Raw genomic sequence first — 21,953 nt, forward strand, 5'->3', positions numbered from 1 at the left:
TTATCTGCAACATAGGAATAATACTACACACATTTTTGAAGCTGTTGCAAGGATTACAATGTTAAGTGCTTTAAACACTTGGAAATGCACATATCACATGGTATAGCAGCAAGGCAGCTTGCTGGAAGAATGCAGCCCTCAAAAATGTCTTGCCAGCTGTTGGGAACTTTCCTACAAATCCCTAAGTGTGCCCACAGCATCCACCACAGTTAAGAGCAATGCTACCCACAAGCATGGAAAGACTGAGCACCACAGGATCCCATTTGAGGACATTAATTGCAGTTGGGTTGCACAGTAAAAGCAAGAAGGAACTGCAACATGGCCCAAAGATAATGTCTAGGCACTTACTCCGCATGGCCAACTGAACACAGGTTGTTTACGGGTCCATTAGACACCTTCACCATACAGATAGTATCTTGTGTGGCTATCAGCATGTTTGTTTTTGTTTTTTTTTAGCAAACAGAAGGCTCCATTATGAGAGAAAGGCTGAAGGCCTAGTGTTTTCCCTGTCCTATGGAAGAACAAGTTCCAGCACTCAAATCCTGTTAGGGAAAGTAGAAACAAGGTTCACTATCAATACAGATTATGGAATGGAAAGAGGGTTTTGAAAATCCACTCCAGTCACAAATGGGTATTTTAAACACTTCTGTTGTCTGTAAATTGGTGAAGAATTTTGTAAACATCCAATTACCTCTAAATTCAATTTTCTTGAAGCTGTTAAAATCCCACAAACATGACTACTTCATCAATGAAGGAGGATTGGAGTATTTGAGGATATCTGCTCACACAACTTTTTGAAATGAATCTTTGAAAAATCAAGGTGAAAATTCTGTGCTATGTGCTTTGTAGGTTCCCTTTCTATACCTCCCTGTACTGCTGAAATAGCAGTTTCCCATAAAGGCACGAGAGGCTGCCACCAGCACATTAAAAACAGCCATCACCTTGGATCTAACTGGATCCTAGCCCATATTAATATAGTACACAAGTAAAGCAATTGCATTCATATCCTGCCTTTCTTAAATCATTTTTGCACAACATTGCATATATGCAACAGGGATAAAATGTATACACTTGTGGGCTGGGCAGAAGTGAGTTAAACACCCACAGAATTCCTAGGTACTCTACCCATCTAGACAATGGACATACTCAGACTTAATAAGTTTCAGCAAAGTTCTTGCACTGTGCATCTTGAGACCCAATGCCCTCAAACCCTAGCAGTCTAATTTCATGTCCTATGCAACCGGAAGAATTGGAACAGTGTAATGTTTATTTTGGTTTCTGTGGATATTTATATGACTTGGGTCAAGAAGATACCTACAAGAAACAAACACATGGCTACTTTAGGTTTAACGCCTGGTGTCTGGGTTGTAGGACCATCCTGCAAAGACAACCACGATGCTGTAGTAATGTTACACAAGAGGCACTGATCCTGGCTTTATTCACTTAAAAGTTACATCCAACATTCATTACAGCTCAGAATGCTCTTAAAAACCATTTAGAATCTTTCACTTTTCTCCAGTAGTCTTCAAAGAGAAAATAAAAATGACTTGCTTGCAAAAATGAATTTTGTATTAGTATACATACAAATCAAAATCCCAAACAAACTGCCAATGTTAACATAAGAGGAGACAGTCAGCCCCAACTTCGTTTACTCAGGTTATACAGCTACTATGGTTAACTTTAATACTACAGATACATGTTGCCCTCCCCACCAACACACACAGAAAACACGCATACTGCAATGAGTTTCCCCATCAGCACATACCTTCTATGGATCTATCCACCATCTTGCCCATTGATAAAATTGTGAGTTAGCTGTGAACTGAAACCTTGTAGTACAGTAGTGAAAAGGCACTCTTCCCTAACGCCAGTGAATTTTGATGTTTTAAGCTAGATTTGGAAAGTACCAGAATTTAAAAAAAAATATTCAGGTGACACCATGTTCAGACTGATAAAATGAGAACACAGGTGAATGTATTAAGAGTCACTTGGTAATCTGATATTTTTATATCACTGCTCAATTCTGTGAACATCCTAATAAAAAGGGGGTGAATGTTACATCACACAACTTGTGAGAAATGGGGAGATCAGTCAAACCTAACAGGTATATCAGCCTCTAGGGTTTTCTTGCAACAGTCTTTCATTTTACATATGTTCAGTCTACTTTTCACACCCTACTATATTTGAAAGGGACTTACCTGTCCTCGGACAGATAAGATGGAACTTGCAAAACCTATCAATGTTTAAGGCAGTGATAATGTGCATGTTTACTGCAGTGTTTCCCCAATCCTATATGCACAGATGCATTACCATGATATTCTGCACTCCACAATGAACCTCAAAAGTTTTTAACTTTTGAGTTTTTAACTCAAAGTTTTTAACTTAATGAACTGTATTGGAGTATCCCAATGTACATATGAAAGTGAGCCTCAGCACAGCAAGGAGAGCTAATCTAACCCTAATTAACCTAGAATTCAGAATATACCTCTGAAATTAGTTCATGTAACTAGAAATTCTTACATGCGTGGAGTCATTAAACTGAAGAGTTCTCCCACTGGACAATTTTACACAGTATTCCTTTCCATTCACTAACTGTTCCCGTTTGTTCTTACAATACACTTATTCAAGACAATGTGTGTTTTCAGCACACACATCTGATTCTTTGGAATCAGCCACGATACTTGCATGTATTCACAGTATTACTGTTGCCATAGCAATCATCATCAGAGAAACAGGAGGAAAAATGCAAGTGAAAGACAGTCACTGTTATAATAACTTTAATTTCTCTTTTCATTGTACAGAATTCTATGAACAGATTAAAAAGCACCTCCTTTCTCACCACACTTCTGACAGTTGGTAAAATATTCAGTTAGCAAATGTCAGCAGCTTGAGGATCTGCCTCTTGAAAGAATTTCAGACCAACCCAAAGCCAAGCAGCTTTTACAATCTTGTTTTTAATACATTGGAAATCCACTCAGGTTGTAAGCCTGTCCAGCCATTTGTGACCCAATCACTTTGCAAAATCCAGTGTCGACCAACCAACTAGTTAGCTTTGGCACGGAGCTGTGCTCTCTTGCCTGTGACAGCCTGGAAACCAGTTTTGATGCTCGCAACAGAGCAGCGCGAATGGCAGGTTTCGCACTGCAAAAAATATAATCTGGTGTCCTTCTGCAAGATTGTGTCTGGCGACCGACATGTGTGACAGGTGACATATTCCTCTGGAGGAGAAAATTAAACATATTGTATTAGCAACAAGAAACTACTGTACTGTGCCAAAAGTTAGCTAACATTTTATGGGTTTAGCCACACAGGATCATTTGTTATTCATTTGTGTCAGGATGGTACCATTTTCAAATATATCATTAGAGGTGTGATTTTTGGTTTTACTTTTTGCAGATTTTAGTTTTTTCTTTTTCTTTAACAAAAATGAGAAATGCAGAAAGCTGCGTTACATGTTTTATTTCATTATCACAAAAAACCAAATTCTTCTGTTAAGGCCACATGTTGCTCAAGTTAATAGAAGTTCTCCACCTGTCCTTTACATGAACTTCAAAAATCTCACAAATATTTAACCCAAGCTTCCAATTACATTTTTGGAGTATGTAGATCAGCCTTAGATAAAAAAATGAGTACAGTACTCTTAAAAAAGTTAAAGCAGTCTGATTACTCAGTACATCTACTTATATACTGTGGATATTTATATGACTATAGGATGACTATAGGATTTATATGACATAGGATGACCCAAGTGGCAGTTTACAGGTTTGGTTGTTTTCAGGTTTACTGCAATTGTGTGTGTGGGGGGGGGGGGGGGAGAGAGAGAGAGATGAAATTTGGCTCTGCACAGATCTGCAAATTATAATTCCAGTTTCTGTCAGCTTTCTATCAAGGCTACATATGCAACTGTCAAGGAGAAGAGAAACAACTGCACTGAAATTCTTGTTTCTGAACTCTTCCTTCTATCACAGATTAGCTTTAGTTACTCTTCTATAGTCTAGAAAAACATCTATGGTAGACTGTACAAAGGAACAATAACTTATATAGTGCTTTTCAATTTTCATATATTTTATATAATGCAGGTAGGGTGCCAAGGTTGAGAGGGAACAGCTTGACAACAGCCCTCTAAGCAAGTTTGTAGCAGAGGCAAGATTTAGTGGGGACACAGCCCAATTTTAGCTGGTACGATGGACCAGCTTTCACACACATTCTTCACATTAACAACCAGCAAAACATTTTTAGCAGTCAGGGGCAGCAAAATTTATTCATTCTGAATTTCAGTTAAATTGCTTCATAAATGGTCTGAGATCAGGGTACTATAAAAGACCACCTTGTTCTAATTATGTAAACATTCAGATCTACATCAAAGGTTGAACTCGTTGCATTCCTCTATCTATGGTACAGCCGGGACTAATACTGCTATAGTTTGGACTGCCCTTCTGAGTGCATGTCCAGTACCAACACAGCTTGCTTTTCAAGCAACATGAGCATGGTTGCTGGGGGGGGGAGGGGAGAGATGACAGCAGAAGCCAATTAAATTCCAGCACTACTTCTACTGCTGTGATATGTACTCTTCTGGTGTTTTTGTAAATGGTTACATGTATTTTTTAGCAGCTGGGAGCAGGGTGCATCTTTCAGTCTTAATGGTGGGTTATAAACATTTTCAATAATTACAAATAAGAATATTTGTACTGTATAATACAGGATTATGCATCACATCCATGTAAACTAGAAAGCAATGTATGCTACTCCTTTTTAAGATATAGCTTTTTCATCCCATGATCAATTATGCAAACTAGATGACCAAAAGTTTTTTGGAAGATAAAAAATTAAGTTCTCCTGTAAACACAGAACATACTTACTGATATATCTTCTCAAGACATTTTCTATCTGTTTTTGTTGAAATCTTCCCTTGATTACAAGCTGGTTGTTACCATCTATTGAGCCACTTAATTAAAAAAAAGAATTGTATAATTCAGAACAGAATAAAAAACAGGCTGCACGAAAAGCAGAAAGGTGAAAATTGCTCCCATGTTCATTAGACCATATGTAAAAACCTGCCGAGTGCCTCCATTTGGACTGAGACTTCAGACAACTTTAGCCACATCTCACAACAAAGTGCAACCAACTTAACTCAGCACATTAGCCAACAAGCTAGTTCACAGTAAGCCAAGCAAGGTACTGTGCTTATCCCACAAGCACCTACTTAAAGGACATTTCTGTTGTGCACACACAAAAAATTACTCAAAAATTGCTTGAAAACTTAGACTCCACAGTGTGAGCTGATGCAGCTTGTGCAGGTTGGCTTTTATGTTGTACCTTCTGAAAAGAATCCTGCATGACTCCAACCCTAGAAACGTCTCTGCTGAAAGTTAGGGGGCTTCTAGAACAGGTTTTGGGTGTGGGGGAAATGAGCAAACCTCTCTGTACATGTGTGTGGAAGAACTTGTTTCCACTCAGGTCAGAGAGTGGCAGTGGTTGTTGATTCTAAATATACAGAAGCAGATGCTTTAACAATTTAAAAGGTTGTCGGCAAAGAGTGAACTCATAAAACACAAAAGCTAATCTTAGATAGTCATGTCTTACCCTAGTCTCCAAATTTCAGAGAATGTTTTCAGAATCAGAGCTGGAGGGGCCCTTACAGGTCATCTAGTCCAACTGCTTGCAAAAAGCAGGCAATCCAGATTTAACATATTCCCAATGGATGGCAGTCCAGCCTCTGCTTGAAGACCTCCAGAGAGGTCTTCTAATTGGGGGATTTGGAGGGAGCCTACCACATAAGAATCCCCATAAGAAACTCTCTGGTGGTTTGTTCCTAATATTCAAGCGAGTCAACCCTTCAGTAATTTAAGTTTGTTAGATCTAACCCTGCACTGTGGGGTAGCAGAGAACAAGTCTTTTCCTTCTTTTAATCTAGGTGAAGTCCTGTCAGGTCCCTTCTATAGGCTAGTCTCCTGTGATAGTTTAGCAATTAAAGTAATTTTAAAAATTTCATAGACACATAATAGGAAGTTAGCCCCTGAATTCAACAACCTGGGGTAATTATGTACATGAATTTAACATTATAAACATGTAGGAGGAAGTTGCTTACCTCGTACCCAATTCAGCAAGCAAAAAAGCCAGAAGATGCTTCGGTTGACGATGTAATCTAAAAATAAAAGGAGTTAAGTTTACCTGCTTGCCATCACCTTAACAATGCTTGCTTTGTTACTTAAATTCCTTTGACTCATTAAAACAACTGCACAAAGTAATGATTAATTCTTTAGTCATCTTTTATACACATCACAATAATCTCATCAAGCACATCTTATTGTCTTGAGTCTTTGGCAAATGAGAAAGTACAATTCATGACACATTCATGCACAATCCATGCTGTAACCTTTGAAAGACCACTTTATAGAGATCTTGTTAGGATATATGAATCCAGGACATCTAAATAGAGGGGAAATTATCAAGAGTAGACTCTAAATCACTGCACAAGAACAATGATGGTCACTCTCGAAGGGAACAAAACAAACATGAGATTAAAGTTCTTTTGTTAGCAAAAGCCTAAAATCACAATGTGAAAAATCTAATTTTAGCACAACACAGGCTGAAACTGGGTTCTTTTTTGTAGTCACTTCTTACAGAAGATGTTTTCAGAAAGTCTCAACAGTGCCCCAGTCTCACAAAGATGTTTTTGAGTACAAAGCTGACAGAAGGAACAGTCAGTACCACTAGAGGCTTGAAACAGCTAGTTTGCTCCAACAGAAGTTTGTTGTTTGCACATATAGTTTCTGGAATAAGTGGGTATAAAACATAAGTCTCGTTCCTAGCTAAAACCTTTTGCCTTGATGTACTCTGTTAGATTCTCTAACAAACCATTATGCTCTGACAAAGTGTCAGAACTCTGAAGTGAAAATACATGCAGGGACAAGGAGACGTCAGCCAGCAAACAGTGATCATTCAGTAAAAAATGCAGTGGAGGAAAAGTAGGATGAAGTTTAAAGAACGGGCACACAGAGAAGGTATTACTACTTTAACTAGGCAGACGTACTTAAGAACAAAAGAACAGTCCTGTTGGATCAGGCCAAGGGTCCATCTAGTCCAGCTTCCTGTGTGTCAGTGGCCCACCAACGCCTCAGGGAGCACACAAGACAACAAGAGACCTGCATCCAGGTTCTCTCCCTTGCATCTGGCATTCTGAGGTAACCCACTTTAAAATCAGGAATATGTGCATTAAGCATATCCATGGTTTAAAACAAGGCCCCTAAACAGTATTTTCTTGGACATTTACAGACTTCTAACTCCCTCACTCATTTAAAAAGCTCTCTTTCCACAACTAATAAGCATACCAGTTTCAGATCACAATCTGGTGCTCTTAAGAGTTTCAAGTATCACCATGGGCACAGTTCCACTGGGCACGTCTCCTTCACAAGTTCCTCTGAAATGAATGTTCATTTCAGAACAGATGTTCCTAACAAAGCACCCTGTGAAATCGCTACAACTGAGCCATTTATTTTTTAGTATGCCCATTGCTAACTCTTCTACATCTACAACTGAGAAGCTTCCCTTTCCATTCATGTATAATTATACTCAGCCCACAACTAAAACTTTACAATACTGTTGGCCTTTTAAGGCTGCCACCCCTTCCCTCCACAACGAATTGTAACATAGTCAGACTTACAGTTTACAGATATCTGTGAAATTGACAAAGGATGTTTTCTTGGTTCCTACTCTTACAACTTGGGGAGGTTTCATGACAAATTTTCTTTTCTCACCAGCTACCATATCAGGATTTTTTTCCCGCATAATGTGAAAGACACGATTTAGCAACTGAAAACACATGAAAAACCATAATCAGTCATGAATCACAGATCACTGCTATACTTTTAAACTCAATATTGAAAAGCAGGAGTGATTTCTCATCAATATTTTTCCAGAGATAGCAGATATCTGAAAGTTTTGCTTTCCTCTGGATTTAGACATTAGATAAGATCTTTATTTCATTAACAAAAAGATGATTCAACAGTTGTTTGAGCTTTCCTAAAAAAAATATCAAATCTTCAACACCACACACAAAGCTCTCCCTCATGCTCTGATCCAAGAGAAGAAACAGGACCAGTTTATTTCAGAGATAAAGATCATGAGAAACAGAAGCCCACAGAGAAGCTCTTTAGCTGCCAGCCCAACTTCCAGAACAGTGATTTTCAACTTTTTTCTTCTCATGAACTGTGCATTGAGAAGGTGCTATTGACAAGACACACCACATTGCCAGGAGGGGCTTACATTCCCCATGGCCCTAGTAATATGAACCGCCCCCAAACTCCCATGGCACACCTGAGGACCAATTGCAGCACACCTATGTGCCACTGCACAGTGGTTGAAAACTGCTGCACTTAAACATGAGTAACTGGGATAGATGAACATGAGCCGAAACATAAATTATTTCAACATGAAATTTTACACTGCCATTTTCCCTCTTCCAGTGCCTCCTTAATGAGTCCCACCTCATATTTTGAGAACCATGGGTTCTTCACAACAAGATATTGTTCTCTATTAACAGATACCATATGCACGCCACATACATTAGATTAGACTCCTGCAGACAGGAGGATAGGAAGTTCTCACATCTCCCCTAGTACAATTCCCTGATCACATGAATGCTTATGCAAAATAGCCTCTTTTCTTTCATTCACGACCATACGGCTCAAATTTAACTGGCTTTGAACAAAGCTAAAGTAATTTTTCAGACTCTCAGTACAGATTTGTTTTAAAGCACCCCAAAAAGCTGTAGGCACTTTTCAAAAAACCTTATCAAACTGACATTAATAAGCATTCTTTGAATACACTTACCTCATCATAGGTGTAATCCCTCTCTGAGCCTGCCCATGCAGGTCCTGACTGAAAGCTAAAAGAGATTCCATCATCTTTTTTGCTGTCTTCATCCTCCATTGCTGAAAAATCAGAATATATTTGAAAAAAAAAAATTGGCAGCTACTCATTTTTTTAAAAAAAGTTGTATCCTGCCCTTCAATACCTATATGGGCCAGCAGGTGGCCCTTGCCACCTTGCAAAACAACTTGCAAATCAGACTGTCTTCCAACTTCTGCATTACAAAGCAGTTTACTTTCAGAGGAATAGGAGAGAATTTTCAACCAAACAATAACTGCAGAAGCTACCCATGGAGCTCTATATTCTTTAAGAGCTTTTCAGCCACCAATACAAATAGACAATAATAATAATAACTAGGTATTTATATACTGCCTTTCTGGTCATCAGATTACTCCTCTGACTTTATTCAAGGCGGTTTACATAGGCAGGTGTTTCTAAATCCCTCAAGGAGATTTTTACAATCATAGAGGTTCTCTCTTTCAAGAACCAGCCACATTTCAGAATGGATCTTTCTGGTTTGGTCTCACTTCTGGCCTCCAGTTCTCCCAGCAGGCTGACAAGCAGCTCCATCTCTCACATGGAGGGCAGCCAAGATGCTTCTTGCTCACACCAAGAGCAGGTGGAATCACTCAGCTGGGCTTGTCAGCTGCTTCAAGGTGTCGCCATTCTCAGCCGTTCAAGGAGCTGCCGGTGTCATCGAACTGGCTACCTTCTGCTATCTTCTAGACCAGACCTCCTGCCTCCTCCTCCAGTAGATGTCATTGTTCTTCCCATAAAATGCCACTCGCAAACATCAAGAGAGACTCCAAAATTGCTTCCAGCATGGTATTGAGGGCTGCAGGTGAAAGCAAGTGCTCTGTCCCCGCCTGTGAGAGCACTTTGCACATATGGGCTTTTCAGAACCTAAATGTAGAATCTGAAAGAAAACTACTTCACCTTGCTCAACGTGTATGGCAAACTCCATTTATGCCACCTTTACCTAACCCATATGAAATCATTTCAAGTTGCATCACCACCACAGATCTAACCCTGTTCACAGAGATTATTAAACAAGGACAAGTTACTGTCAACTTTTCCAAGATATTTTGGGAGTTTTATTTCAGAAGAGGCTAGAAATCTCAAATGAAGTTCTCAATACCAAGGATTACCAAGTTTCTTGAAGAAACCATGATAATGAAGTCCTGGTTTACGTTACCTTGGGTCTCAAACTTTGAACAAGTGATTTCCCACTGTCAAACAATATTAAAGGTCATTTCAAATAGCAACAACAATTTTCAAGTGAAATGTGATGATTGGGTTCCCCTTTCTCCCTTCTTTTCCCTACTTATTTCCCTTAAGGAAAGCCACAGTGTAAGTTGCAAAAGGAACAAGGTTGGCAAGATGCTTTGGACTCAAAGCCATTCCTCAAAAACAGTATGATCAAGCAGAAAGATAGTTTTGTGGATTCACTGTCTTCTGACGGACAAAGATGAACAGATGCCCCTAGCTAGTACACCTGCTGGGATTGACGTACACCAGCCAACTGGGTATCCAGGTCTGAGGGCACATAGGGATGTGCAGGTGGTAATAAATCACCTGATCAGACATACTACTGACAAGCACCACCCTAGCTTTCTTAAGGTCAAGTCAAAAAATGCGGGAGTGTTCTGGTTCAGCTCTCTCAGACATCACACATGTGTGTGGCCATGCTGTCACCTACCTCCTGGGGAATCAGATAAGTCTGACAGACTCTCCAATGATGAAGTATCATTTATGGTACAGTGACATTGAGATACATTAGGGAATTATTTTGCTTTTCAGTTTCTCAGTAATTGCCTGCTTGCATTTTTTATAAATATCAACACCTGGGCTATTTTCTAAGCCAGTATGTTTTTAACTGTTTCTCCTTGTATTATCCAATCCCTCCCCACTTTTGCAATTTTTATTTCTTAACTCTTTACCCACTTGAGGTTGGTTGAACTCACAGATTTGCACAGTCCTCAGACTCAGAACTACATGCAACAGCATAGATTTCTGAAAAATTAACGATCCAACTGGGACTGAAGCTTTTGAAGGTTGGCCTTTGCCTTCCTGGCTCTGTCCTCACGGAGACAGAAGAGTCTACTGGTTTTGGCTTGGGGCAGATCAGGGAAAATCAGGTGGTAATACCACCCATGCCTCTTTCCACTCCCACCCAGAACATCACATGGTGTGCTACTGGAGGGCAGGTCTGGTCTAGAGGGTAGAGCCTCCATTTGCCTGAAGATAACATCCACAAGGTCGCAAGTTTGAGGCCACCGGCACCGTGTGACCTTGAAGCAGCTGACAAGCTGAGCCGAGTTATTCCATCTGTTCTGAGTGTGGGAGGATGGAGGCCAGAATGTGAAACCAGATCAGAAAGAAACATCTGAAATGTTGTGGTTCTTGAAAGATAGAACCTTCTTTCAATTGTAAAAATCCCTACGGGAATTTAAATAGCCTGCCTATGTAAACTGCCTTGAATAGTCTTGAATAAAGACCAAGAAAGGCAGTATATGAATACCTGTAATAATAATAATAATAATTATTATTATTATTATTGGCTACCATACTCAACAGGAATTAAGAAAAATTCTGTCACAGCTGCAACCTTTTTCAAAATGCTTCTATTTCTCTTCCACAGATCCCAATTTTCCTTACAAGCTGCTCTAAGACAGGATCTTGCCCTGCAACCTCCCCACCTCTCCCAGCCACAACCCCACTAAAGATTCTGAATTAGAAAGTAACAAACATTTCACTCAAAATCTTAAAATGACTTTCATTTAAAGCAAAAATCAGAATAGCTTAACGTTACCTTCATCTTTATCCAATACCTCATCCTCATCTGGAAACTTCACGTTCTTTTTTTTCTTTTTCTTTTTCAGCATGATATCAAGGTCATCCTCTGGTTCCACAGCCTCTTGCACATCACCCTCAACTTTCAAGTCCTGTTAAAAACACGTGTCAGCGCTAATAAGTGAACTTTGTTAAAGTAAAAAAAAACCTCTGTTCAAACATATGCTGCAACCTGTCAATCATGAAAACTAAACTACTCTTGTTATGAAAGGAATTTTAGTGCATTTACACAAGTTGCATCAAAAACAGCTTCTACACTTGAATGTGTCACCCATTTCTTAACACAACTACAGACTGAATCTCCTGCATTCCTGGGACTGCAGACACAGGGGGACTGTCAAACTCTTGGAATCTACAATGCATGGTTAGTAAGCAGTGTCCAGCTTGATGGACTGCTGCCTTGATGTACCCTTTTCATTCATTTTTAAGACAAGAACGTGAAATCTATTCAAGAACACATGAGAAAGTAGTCTCATTAGGAATCTCCAAATTTAATAGCAATACACTGGTGATGTAACATCGTCTTTAGGAGCCTGCTTCAAAGGCTGCAGCTCTTACCATATGATGTTCTATTGTCCCCTTTTCACAAGGCCACACTGCAGAATGGCATGCGATTACTGCTGCTAGCTTATGCACTGTTAGGATTTACAAACCATACTACTAAGTTGCAAGTCAGTCAGCTATTCAAATACAGCAAATGTTAACAGCTTGAACTGAGCAAAACAAAAATGTAGCACACAGTAATGGCAACAATAGGAAAGTAATGTATAAATTTAAAACATCTTTATGCTTGTGCTAAAGAGAACATTAACAAATTTCGCCTATCTCAAAGTGATTTCTTCCCATATAAAAACTGTACCAAACTTTGCAGGTGCAACAACACATTTCTAAAAATAATGAATGAACAAGTTAGCCTTAGGTTTGTGCTTTATAAGAAAAAGCCAATATATCCTATAACTTCATGTTTCTATCAATTAAATCTTCAGTTGACCAACAATGTGGACAAAATAGTGGCAGTGAGTGAAGATATTTTTTCAAGGCTACGTTGGCTCGTCTGTTACTGTACTGGGAAAATAAAGAATATATTATATGGTCTTTCAATTATATGTTCACAGGAGGGTGGTCTGGTGGAGCTGAAGGCTGCCCAAAAGTGCTAAGCAGGAGCAGTCTGGGTGAAAATTGGATGGGAGACCAAAAAAGACTGGAAATAAGCTGACAAAGCTGTCGTGAGAGGACAGAGCCAGGAGGCGTCGCTGTTGTGACCTGTGACTGTGAGAGGGTGATGGACTCACAGGTCCACAGAAATGCAGAGGAATATGGAGAGCTTGGAAGGCATATCCAGATGCCAGATATGACCATGCCATGAAGGATTCCATCTGGAAGTGAAGGATTATGAGTGTTCGTAGAACAACTACTGTAAAAACTCATTATTGTAAAAATTCAAATGGGTAAACACTCATTTGAAATAGAGATGAGTTTAGTACAGCCTGCCTACGTGAACCACCGTAGAGAACCACCATTGAGTCTGTAAGACTCTCACCATGTGTAAAATGCGGCATACAAATGCTGTAATTATTATTATACTTCCAACAATATCCTCAGAAGAACATACTAAGGCTTTTGGTAATGAGCAAGTTTAAGATTTGAGCAACTGGTAAATTGTTCACAGATGTGACCAGCCAACTAGAACTTCTCTTTCTGAGCCACAGCCCTATTCTACAACATTTAGAATTGCTCCATTCTTTGTACTGACAGAGAGGTTCCAATGTTCAAATTTTTTCCAGTATTAAGAGTGTGCAGGATGATTTGAAGAAAGTTGACAATTAAAACCTCAGCATTTAGGCAACTGACCTTTATGCCCTCTTCTGCTTCATCTATATCAAATATCTTTTTTGTTTTCTTCTTCTTTTTCTTTTGATTGAAGAATGTTAAGTCATCTAGGTCATTTGATGCATCTGAAAAAAGTGACGTATTGCAAGCAATCCAAATATCAGTAGTTGTGACAACTATGGAACAAAAGCATCTACATGAAAATATATGCATGTATCTCGACATTAACTTGTAGTGAGTCAGACCACTGACCCATCTAGCTCAGTGCGTCTACATTGACTGATAGTTCCTTTGTGTTGGTTTCACACACGGTCCTTCCCAGCCTTAACTGGAGATGACAAAGTTTGGACTTGGAACCTTAAGAATACAAAGCATATGCTCTGCCACAACCAGTCTCCAATAGTTTTTAAGTAACTTGACAAAATTCAGGGCTCATTCTCAGAACCCTTTCTGTAGGAGAGCACTACATATTTAAATATCTACGTGCTGACCTGATCATAAGAACCAAAGAGCCCAGCTGGTCTGGGCCAAAGAGCTGTCTACATCAATATCCTGTCTCCCACCAGTTACTCTAGAAAGCCCATGAGCAGGAAAAGGCACACCTTTCCCCACCACTACTTCCTTAAAAAGGGAATTCAGAGACCCAGTCTCTGACTCTGGAGACAACACAAAACTATCACAACCAGTAGCCAGTCCTGTTCTCCTTGAATGTATCTAATGCCCCTGTAAAGCCATTACCATATCTTGTGATAGTGATGAATTTTGCAATGTATGAGGACATACACTCTTCTGTCAGTTCTAAATCTCCCTCTAGTCACTTCAGTTCTAGTATTCTGAAGGAAGGAGAAAACTATTATTCCCATGATGCGTAATTTTACAAGTCACAATGCAATATGCGTGTCTACTCAGAAGTTACACTAAGCTCAGTGAACTTCCTCCCAGATAAATGTGTACAGATGCAGGCTCAATTATCATCAATGCTTCCCCTCCCCCATGGTCTTTTCTCTAAACTGAAAGCCCCAAACATTGTAGCTTTTCCTTGTAAGGATCTGAACACCAGCACACATGTTAGCACAGAACAGGTTTTCCAGTAAATACAAAAGTGGGAGATAATCTATGATAATGATATGCACAGAAGTTACGAGTCACATAGTTGGTACAGCTGCTCAACTAACAGTGAGGACATGCAATTAAAAATCATAGATGCAATAAGAAAAAAAGGGTTGCAAAAACTGGTCTTCAGTTTAAACATGGAAAGAGCTTCTGTCCATGTTTACAAAATATGAACAGAAGCTCACATTTCTCCATAACAGTGCATATAGAATTTGAACAAAAAGAGACCCAGTCTAAGAGAAAAATAGCAAAATAATGAAACTACCATATTTTTTATGAAATAAACAAAATAAGGGGTGAAAGTGAATGCCTCATTAAAAATGTAGTTCATAGACAATACATGGTTTGGTCCTGCACATGTGTACTTATTTAACCTTGAGGAGCAGCCATTGGGAGACCTGATCAGAACAACTGGGGGGGAGGGGTGATATTTAACCCTTTCTCCTCATACTTCTAAAGTCACAGATGTATTCACATATTGCCTTGGAAAGAAAGCTGTCATGGCACCAAAGGAAGCATCTCTGCCCAGGGCAAACAATGGTGGGAGGCATTTGTCAAGACAGTGGGATGAGAGGAAAGAGTTTGATACCCCATCCGATGTTGGTACTAGACCAGTCGGTTCCTCACACAGTTGCTATTCAATTTTTAAAACACACTCACACACAAGTCCAAACTCTGTATTTTAACATAATACATGATCTGGTCCCACGCTAAAAGCCCAAATCTAAAATGTGCTACTGAACTAAAATGCTTGAAGTAGAATGTACAAGTGGCTGACATATGTCAAATAATTCAAAGCAAGCATACCGGAATGGAATGCGAGGAAAATCTCTTACTAGTCCCTGTTAAATATTCATAGAAGTCAAGACCACTCAGGCTATAATCCTATGCTGTGTTTAGAGTAATTAAGAGAAATGATTTCAATGGCCTTAGGTCTGCTTAACTTCACACAGGATGAGAGTACATATTCTGGCTTCAAAGAGGTCAAGGAGCATACATAGGGTTATTTTTTAAAATTTATTTCTCATATTTTAATACTGCTCCTCCTCTAAGGAGCTCAGGGTGGTGTAAATAGTTTCTTCCCTCCTTTTATCCTCACAACTATCCTGTAAGGTAGGTGAGGCTGAGAGCAGCCCAAGGTCAGCCAGGAAGCTTCATGAATGAGCAGGGATTTGAACCTGGATCTTCCAGGTCTAACTCCAGAACCACCATCCTACTGTATCCTCACAATAACCTTAAGGGCAAAGTTAGGTTAATCAAGAGTGATTAACCTTGAGGTCAAACCAGCTCAAGGTCACCCAGCAGGGATTTGAATCCCCATCTTCCCAAAGTCGACTATACCGCATAAACTTTATGCTTCCTCTGACATAAGAACTTTCATTTAGGGCGCAATCCTAACCCACGTTCCAGTAGTGACATAAGGGCAATGTAGCTTCGAGGTAAGGGATCATTCCCTTATTTTGAAGAGGCCTCCATGAGTGCCACCCAACCGCAGTATGCAGCACACATCCCATTGGCACCGCTGTGCGAGTGCTGGTAAGTTGTTTAGGATTTGGACCTTAATGAGTCAACTCTAAAAGGCAGAATTCTGTCACCAACCAAGGTGTGTCATGGTACCTTTTCTCCTGCTGTCTTCTTCATCTGCTTCTGTGTCTTTGTCTTCTGTTGGCTCGGGCTCCACTTCTTTTGTTTCTGAGAACTGTGTTTCCTCAGTTTGTGTGTCACCTCCTTCCTCATCAAGCATAAAGGGCTTCTTTTTCTTCTTCTTTTTCTTGCTCATAGTTGGATCAAAGATCATCTGGAAGAAACAATGTTTTCCTTAGGGAACTTCATAACAATTCTTTTAAACGAATCATTCAGACTTCACTTGCTTTTAAGAGCTTGTTTAGACCGCTAACACTACCCTAAAACTAAAACTATTAGGCCACAGTGACCTACATAGTATATTGGGATAAATATGACAACTAACATGGAGGAAGTCATCCATAGTCCACAATTTACTTCATATAACTTATCATATGACTCATTTTAAGACGTTAACTCCAGAAGAACACCCTTTAGACTTCTTTAACTTCATCCAGTGTGCATCATAATTTTTGATAACAAAGAATTTGTGCACATAGCCTGTTATCAAGCAATAATCACAGAAAAATGCAACAAAACTTAAAAATGAATACACATGTCACCCCAAAGATTGGAGGCCAAGGCTGCAATGGGACTTCCATCCAAGTAAACATATTTTTCCAACCTTGAAGATAAGCCTTGTTTTCCTCAAATACTTCACTATTTTATGATTATCAATAGAACTTTCATTTTAAAATGTCTAGGTCTCATGGCAATTGGGCAAGTCCAGATGCCATGTACATTTAAAGGGTTCTGAAAGCAAACACATTTGTATTTGTGATTATGCACATTTATATTTCTTATCTCAAACTAAAGTTTAACTGATTAATTACAGTTTTGTACGCCCGAGATTAGTAATGCAGTGAGTTATATGCAGCTGGTTAAACAGGACTTATTAGGAGCTAACTGGCACAAGGTAATTGTTGCTGAAAACAGAACATCTCATAAAAACTACAAACACCTCACATTTAACTAGTAGTAACTATATCTCGACAGAATTAATAGGCAAAGCTAGTTCAATGTACATTATAATTATGCTACTGTCTTTGGCAGTAAACTGCAATTTCAAGACAATTTGCTCTTGCACATGGGGTCCTTCCACCAGATCCTTGCATGGGCACAACTCTTCTTCCATACATTGAAGAAGCTTCTGAGACAGAGTGCTCTTTCACTGATGGTTAAGACTCAATATATTGAGACCACTTATCTCCCTACATACACCTTTATAACTTAACATTAGTTCCTTTCCAAATACTTCTCCCAGCATATATTACAATGCTGAAGAGTGTCTTTTCTGAAAGCATTCCCCTTGACTCTGTGGACCGATCCTAACATTTCTTCAAGGCATGAGTGAGATATACAAGATTCATTCAGGAAGGACTGCATCTGTGTATTTCACAGCATGACATAGCTATTCTCCCAAACAGTTCCAACATCTTGCAAATAGGATGTTTATAATGAGCAGGCATGGGTGTAATCCTTCCTATGCTACTGTCTTAAAACATTAATATGCTACTCCGAAGGAACCTATTCCCCTTGCAGATATGGCGATCTAGAATCTAGGGAGGGAACAACATGCCACAATAGTACATTGTCACACAGTTCAGGAATTAGTTTGCAGGAGTCCACAAATTATGACTGATCTTTGATAGCAGAGGCAAACTTATATCCCAGAACACGCCCTGTCTTTGCCTATGACATTACACTGCACTTCTGTGCAATGTCAGTTACCATTTCCTCCTGCCCTGCTTTCCAGCTCCTAGTCTGGCATGGGGGAGTGGGTGGGAATCATCCCCACAGCCAGGAGACAGGATCTTCCTTGTAATTGAATGTTTCTTCTGAATACAGAACAACTGTAGGGATAACCCCTTGTCTCTTAATTGGAGATGAAGCCATGGGCTTCCCTTTTCACACTTGCTAGATGGTGATGAAACACTTGCCATGGCAAAAGGAATCAGAGGTTGCTTTAACACATGGTGGTAACGCATTTGTCTCTTAAGTATCCATAAAAACCATGGGATAGGCTAGAGAACTTGCCACATTAAATTAGAATGAGAATTAATTTCTTCAGGATAGAGAAAGGTGATTGAACAGGCAAGTAAAATTCTTTGTAACACACAAGGCCACCAGAATGCTTTATCATTGAGTCTACTCATTCAAAGTTTATGAGTACACATCCATAACTATGTGCAGACAAATGTTCAATTGACAAGGGAACTGAGACACAGAAGTCTTATTTTCTTGGAAGCATAACAGTTTGAATATGGCCACACATCAGGGATTGGTTAACATACAGACTGCAGACTCCTTGGTATAGGAAATTCTCTGAACCAATAAGTTTCTAGCCATTTTAGCTGTGGTAGTGTAACTGATCAATAACTCAGAATCAAGCTGACAAAACAAAACGTACATTCAATATATCAGAATTGGAGGGGAAATGCCAGTTGTCTGGACATCAAGGGACAGTATTGAAACAGTTTCACACTTATTCCTAAATAACTTTTCTTAACCTACTATTAAATTTTCTGTATTTTATGCTTTCAGGTTTTTAATGGGCTCAAGTATAGCACCTTTCCAGGCCACAAATGACACAGCATCTGCTACAAACAGCCACCTAGGTTGTTAGAACATAAATTCCATTAAACTGAATCAAGCATACACAAGACTTTAACTAGCCAAAGTAGATTAAGAAAACCCACAAGCTTTAGTTAGAACTTTAAATACAATTCTTTGCCAAGGCAGAAACTCTACCCTACCCAGAAGGAAAAGTAGCATTCTAAACCTGCACTTTTATACAACTAGTACACCACAAAATTATGCCAAACCCATAATATCCCCCAGTGTCCAAGAACTTCAATACTAACCAATTTCTGAAAACCAGAACTCTTCAGCCACAAACTACCAGAAACACAACATGTGACACTATAGTCACTATTATCTCAAGCACAAAAAGGGATGGGGATGAGGCACACAGCCTATCTGCCCAAAAGGAGCAAGGGGATCTTTTTACTAACTCTCCCCATGAAAGCACAATATCTCTCATTACCTATTTTAAACACTGTAAGCATACATATAATGTTAACCCCTGCTAACTGGGCAAGAGGCACTTCTTCAACTGGGTACTCCTCTTATTTAGCAGGGGGAGAGTAACTGCCCTTCCTCACTCAAGCAGTGTCTTTTCTAGTGGCTGCCTGCCGGCATCCTTTTGAATCTTTTTGGATTGGGAAAATCCTTTTGGGACAGGGAGTCATTAGTTATTTGATTTTCTCTGTAAACCACTTTGTGAACTTTTCATTGAAACTTCATTGAAAAGCAGTATATAAATACTGTTGATGAAAAGATGACAACGTACACATTTCATACATAAAAAAACCAACTACATCAGGATGGAAGTCAGAATGAATTACCAGGCATGCCTAACAACAGGCTTTGCCATGAAGTGTGAATTAAGCAGGAGCTAGCTTCCAAGCCTGGCTCTGGGAGAATAGCAATTGTTAGATGTTTCTCAAACACACGTGTTGCAGTTTACATGCACTTGCTTGCGACATGTGTTACCAAACACGTGTGTTGCAGTTTAAGTACTCTGGGAGAACAGCACCTGCTTGTTACATGTGTTTTCAAGCACACATTTTGAAGTTTACATGGACTGGGAGATCAGCACTTACTGATTACATGTGTTTTCATACACGCCTGTCAGTTTACATGCTCTAGAACACCACGGGCTTGTTACACGAGTTTTCAAACACATGTGCCACAGTTTACATGCTCTGGAACAGGGGTGCCCAAAACCCGGCCATGGTGCCACTGGCGGCCCTCGAAGAATCCCAATGCAGCCCTCAGGGAGCCCCCAGTCTCTAACGAACCTCTGGCCCTCTGGAGATTTGTTGGAGCCCGCACTGGCCTGACACAACTGCTTTCAGCGTGAGGGCAACTGTTCGACCTGTCACATGAACTATGGGATTAGGGCTTCCTCCTCTGCTTGCTGTTTCATGTCTGTGATAAAGCAGTGGCAGCGAAGGAAACGCTGGCCTTGCTTTGTGCAAGGCCTTTTATAGGCTTTGAGCTATTGCAAGACCTTCATTCATTCACATAAGTTCATCTTTAATATATTCATTTATGTAAACTTATGTAAATTTATTCAAATTTTAAATGTAAATTAATTCTCTTTTTTCCCAGGCCCCCGACACAGTGTCAGAGAGATGATGTGGCCCTCCTGCCAAATACTTTGAACACCCCTGCTCTGGGAGAACAGCACTTGCTTGTTACATGTGTTTTCAAACATATGTGTTGCCGTTTATGCGCTCTGGGAGAACAGTACCTGCTTGTTACACATGTTTGCAAACACACGTGTCCCAGTTTATGTGCCCTGGGAGTACAGCATTTGCTTGTTATGCATGTTTTCAAACACGGGTCCCAGTTTACATGCTCTGAAAACACAGCACCTGCTCATTATGTGTGTTTTCAAACATGCGTGTCTGTTTACATGCTCTGAGAACACCGCACCTGCATGTTACACACATTTTTATACACACGTGTTGCAGTTTACGTACTCTGGAAGAACACCACCTGCTTGTTTCAAACACACGTGTCACATGCAGCTTATGTGGTCTGGGAGAATAGCGCTTGCTTGTGACACGTGTTTTCATCAAACACGCATATGGTGTTCACACGTCATGTGCTTAGATGAACACTTAAGAACAGAAAACCTCTGAGGAAGAGCCTGAAGGCCCCGCAGCTCCCACGAAGCCCACAGTGGCGAGCTTCCCCCGTAACGTGTGGACAGACCCCAAGGCCGGAGGGGAGCGGCAGGAGCGGGCGAGGGAGCCTTTCGCTGCCACCAAGGCCGGCCAAGCGCTGCTCCCTCTCCTGAGCGCCTCCATCCGGCCAGAGCCCGAGGGCCGCCCAGCGCGCCTCTGCCAGGCAGGCCTCGGGCCCGGCTCCACACATGGCAGCGCGGCCACAGCCCCGGCCCGCCCGGCCCCGGCCTCACCTCGTCCCCCGACATGGCTGCGCCTCTCCGCGGCCCTCAGGACAGAAGCTGGGAGGCACCCGCGCTCGTAGTCACCACACCGGTCGTCGTTCAGCCGCGCTTCCCCCTCGCCGCCTCGCTCGGCTCTTGCATCAGCAGCAGAGGAAGAGAGGCCCGCCCGCTTCCCGCTTCCCCGGATGAGCGCGTGCGCCGTGCGCTCCTCCTCCAGGAGGCTCTCGGGAGTTGTAGTTCGCCGGCTGCGCCAGAGGCGGGGAGGACTACAACACGTGCTGCCTGGGCGGGAGGAGGAGGCTGGTGGGGGAGGCTGCGTGTAGGCTGGGCGGGGCGGGGTGCGCTCTGGTCCTTGTTCTTCCTTGGGCATAATCCTATCCACCCTTACCTGGGAGTAAGCCCCACTGACTGTAATGGGGCTTACGTCTGAGTAGGCATGCAAAGATTGGGCTGCAATCTTATCCACCCTTACGTGGGAGTAAGCCCCACTGACTCCAATGGGAGTTGCAGAAGTGGTGGGTCGCTCGCCCAGTACTTCACAGTGTTTGTGTTGTTCTCCAACTAATACATGTTGTAAAATGCAGCTAATGCAGATACAATCCCTTCCCCCCTCTAAGCTGCTTTAAGGCTCATTTTATACATTACACACCAAACAAACGGTGATCACAAGTGCATGTTGGGT

General features: G+C 40.8%; 1 protein-coding gene across 1 annotated transcript; it reads right to left on the reverse strand.

Moving 5' to 3' along the window:
• Positions 1-1,404: 1,404 nt before the first annotated feature.
• On the reverse strand, positions 1,405-21,367 carry EIF2S2 (eukaryotic translation initiation factor 2 subunit beta). The gene is made up of 9 exons (XM_066623778.1): positions 21,281-21,367; positions 16,285-16,465; positions 13,576-13,679; positions 11,684-11,816; positions 8,833-8,933; positions 7,664-7,812; positions 6,089-6,145; positions 4,860-4,945; positions 1,405-3,218 (listed from the first exon to the last, which is right to left on the reverse strand). The coding sequence occupies exons 1-9, from the start codon at positions 21,293-21,295 to the stop codon at positions 3,043-3,045; spliced, it is 1,002 nt and encodes a 333-aa protein (XP_066479875.1). The 5' UTR covers positions 21,296-21,367; the 3' UTR covers positions 1,405-3,042.
• Positions 21,368-21,953: the final 586 nt, after the last annotated feature.

This window comes from Tiliqua scincoides, chromosome 4, assembly GCF_035046505.1.
Source record: "Tiliqua scincoides isolate rTilSci1 chromosome 4, rTilSci1.hap2, whole genome shotgun sequence".
NCBI lineage: Eukaryota > Metazoa > Chordata > Lepidosauria > Squamata > Scincidae > Tiliqua > Tiliqua scincoides.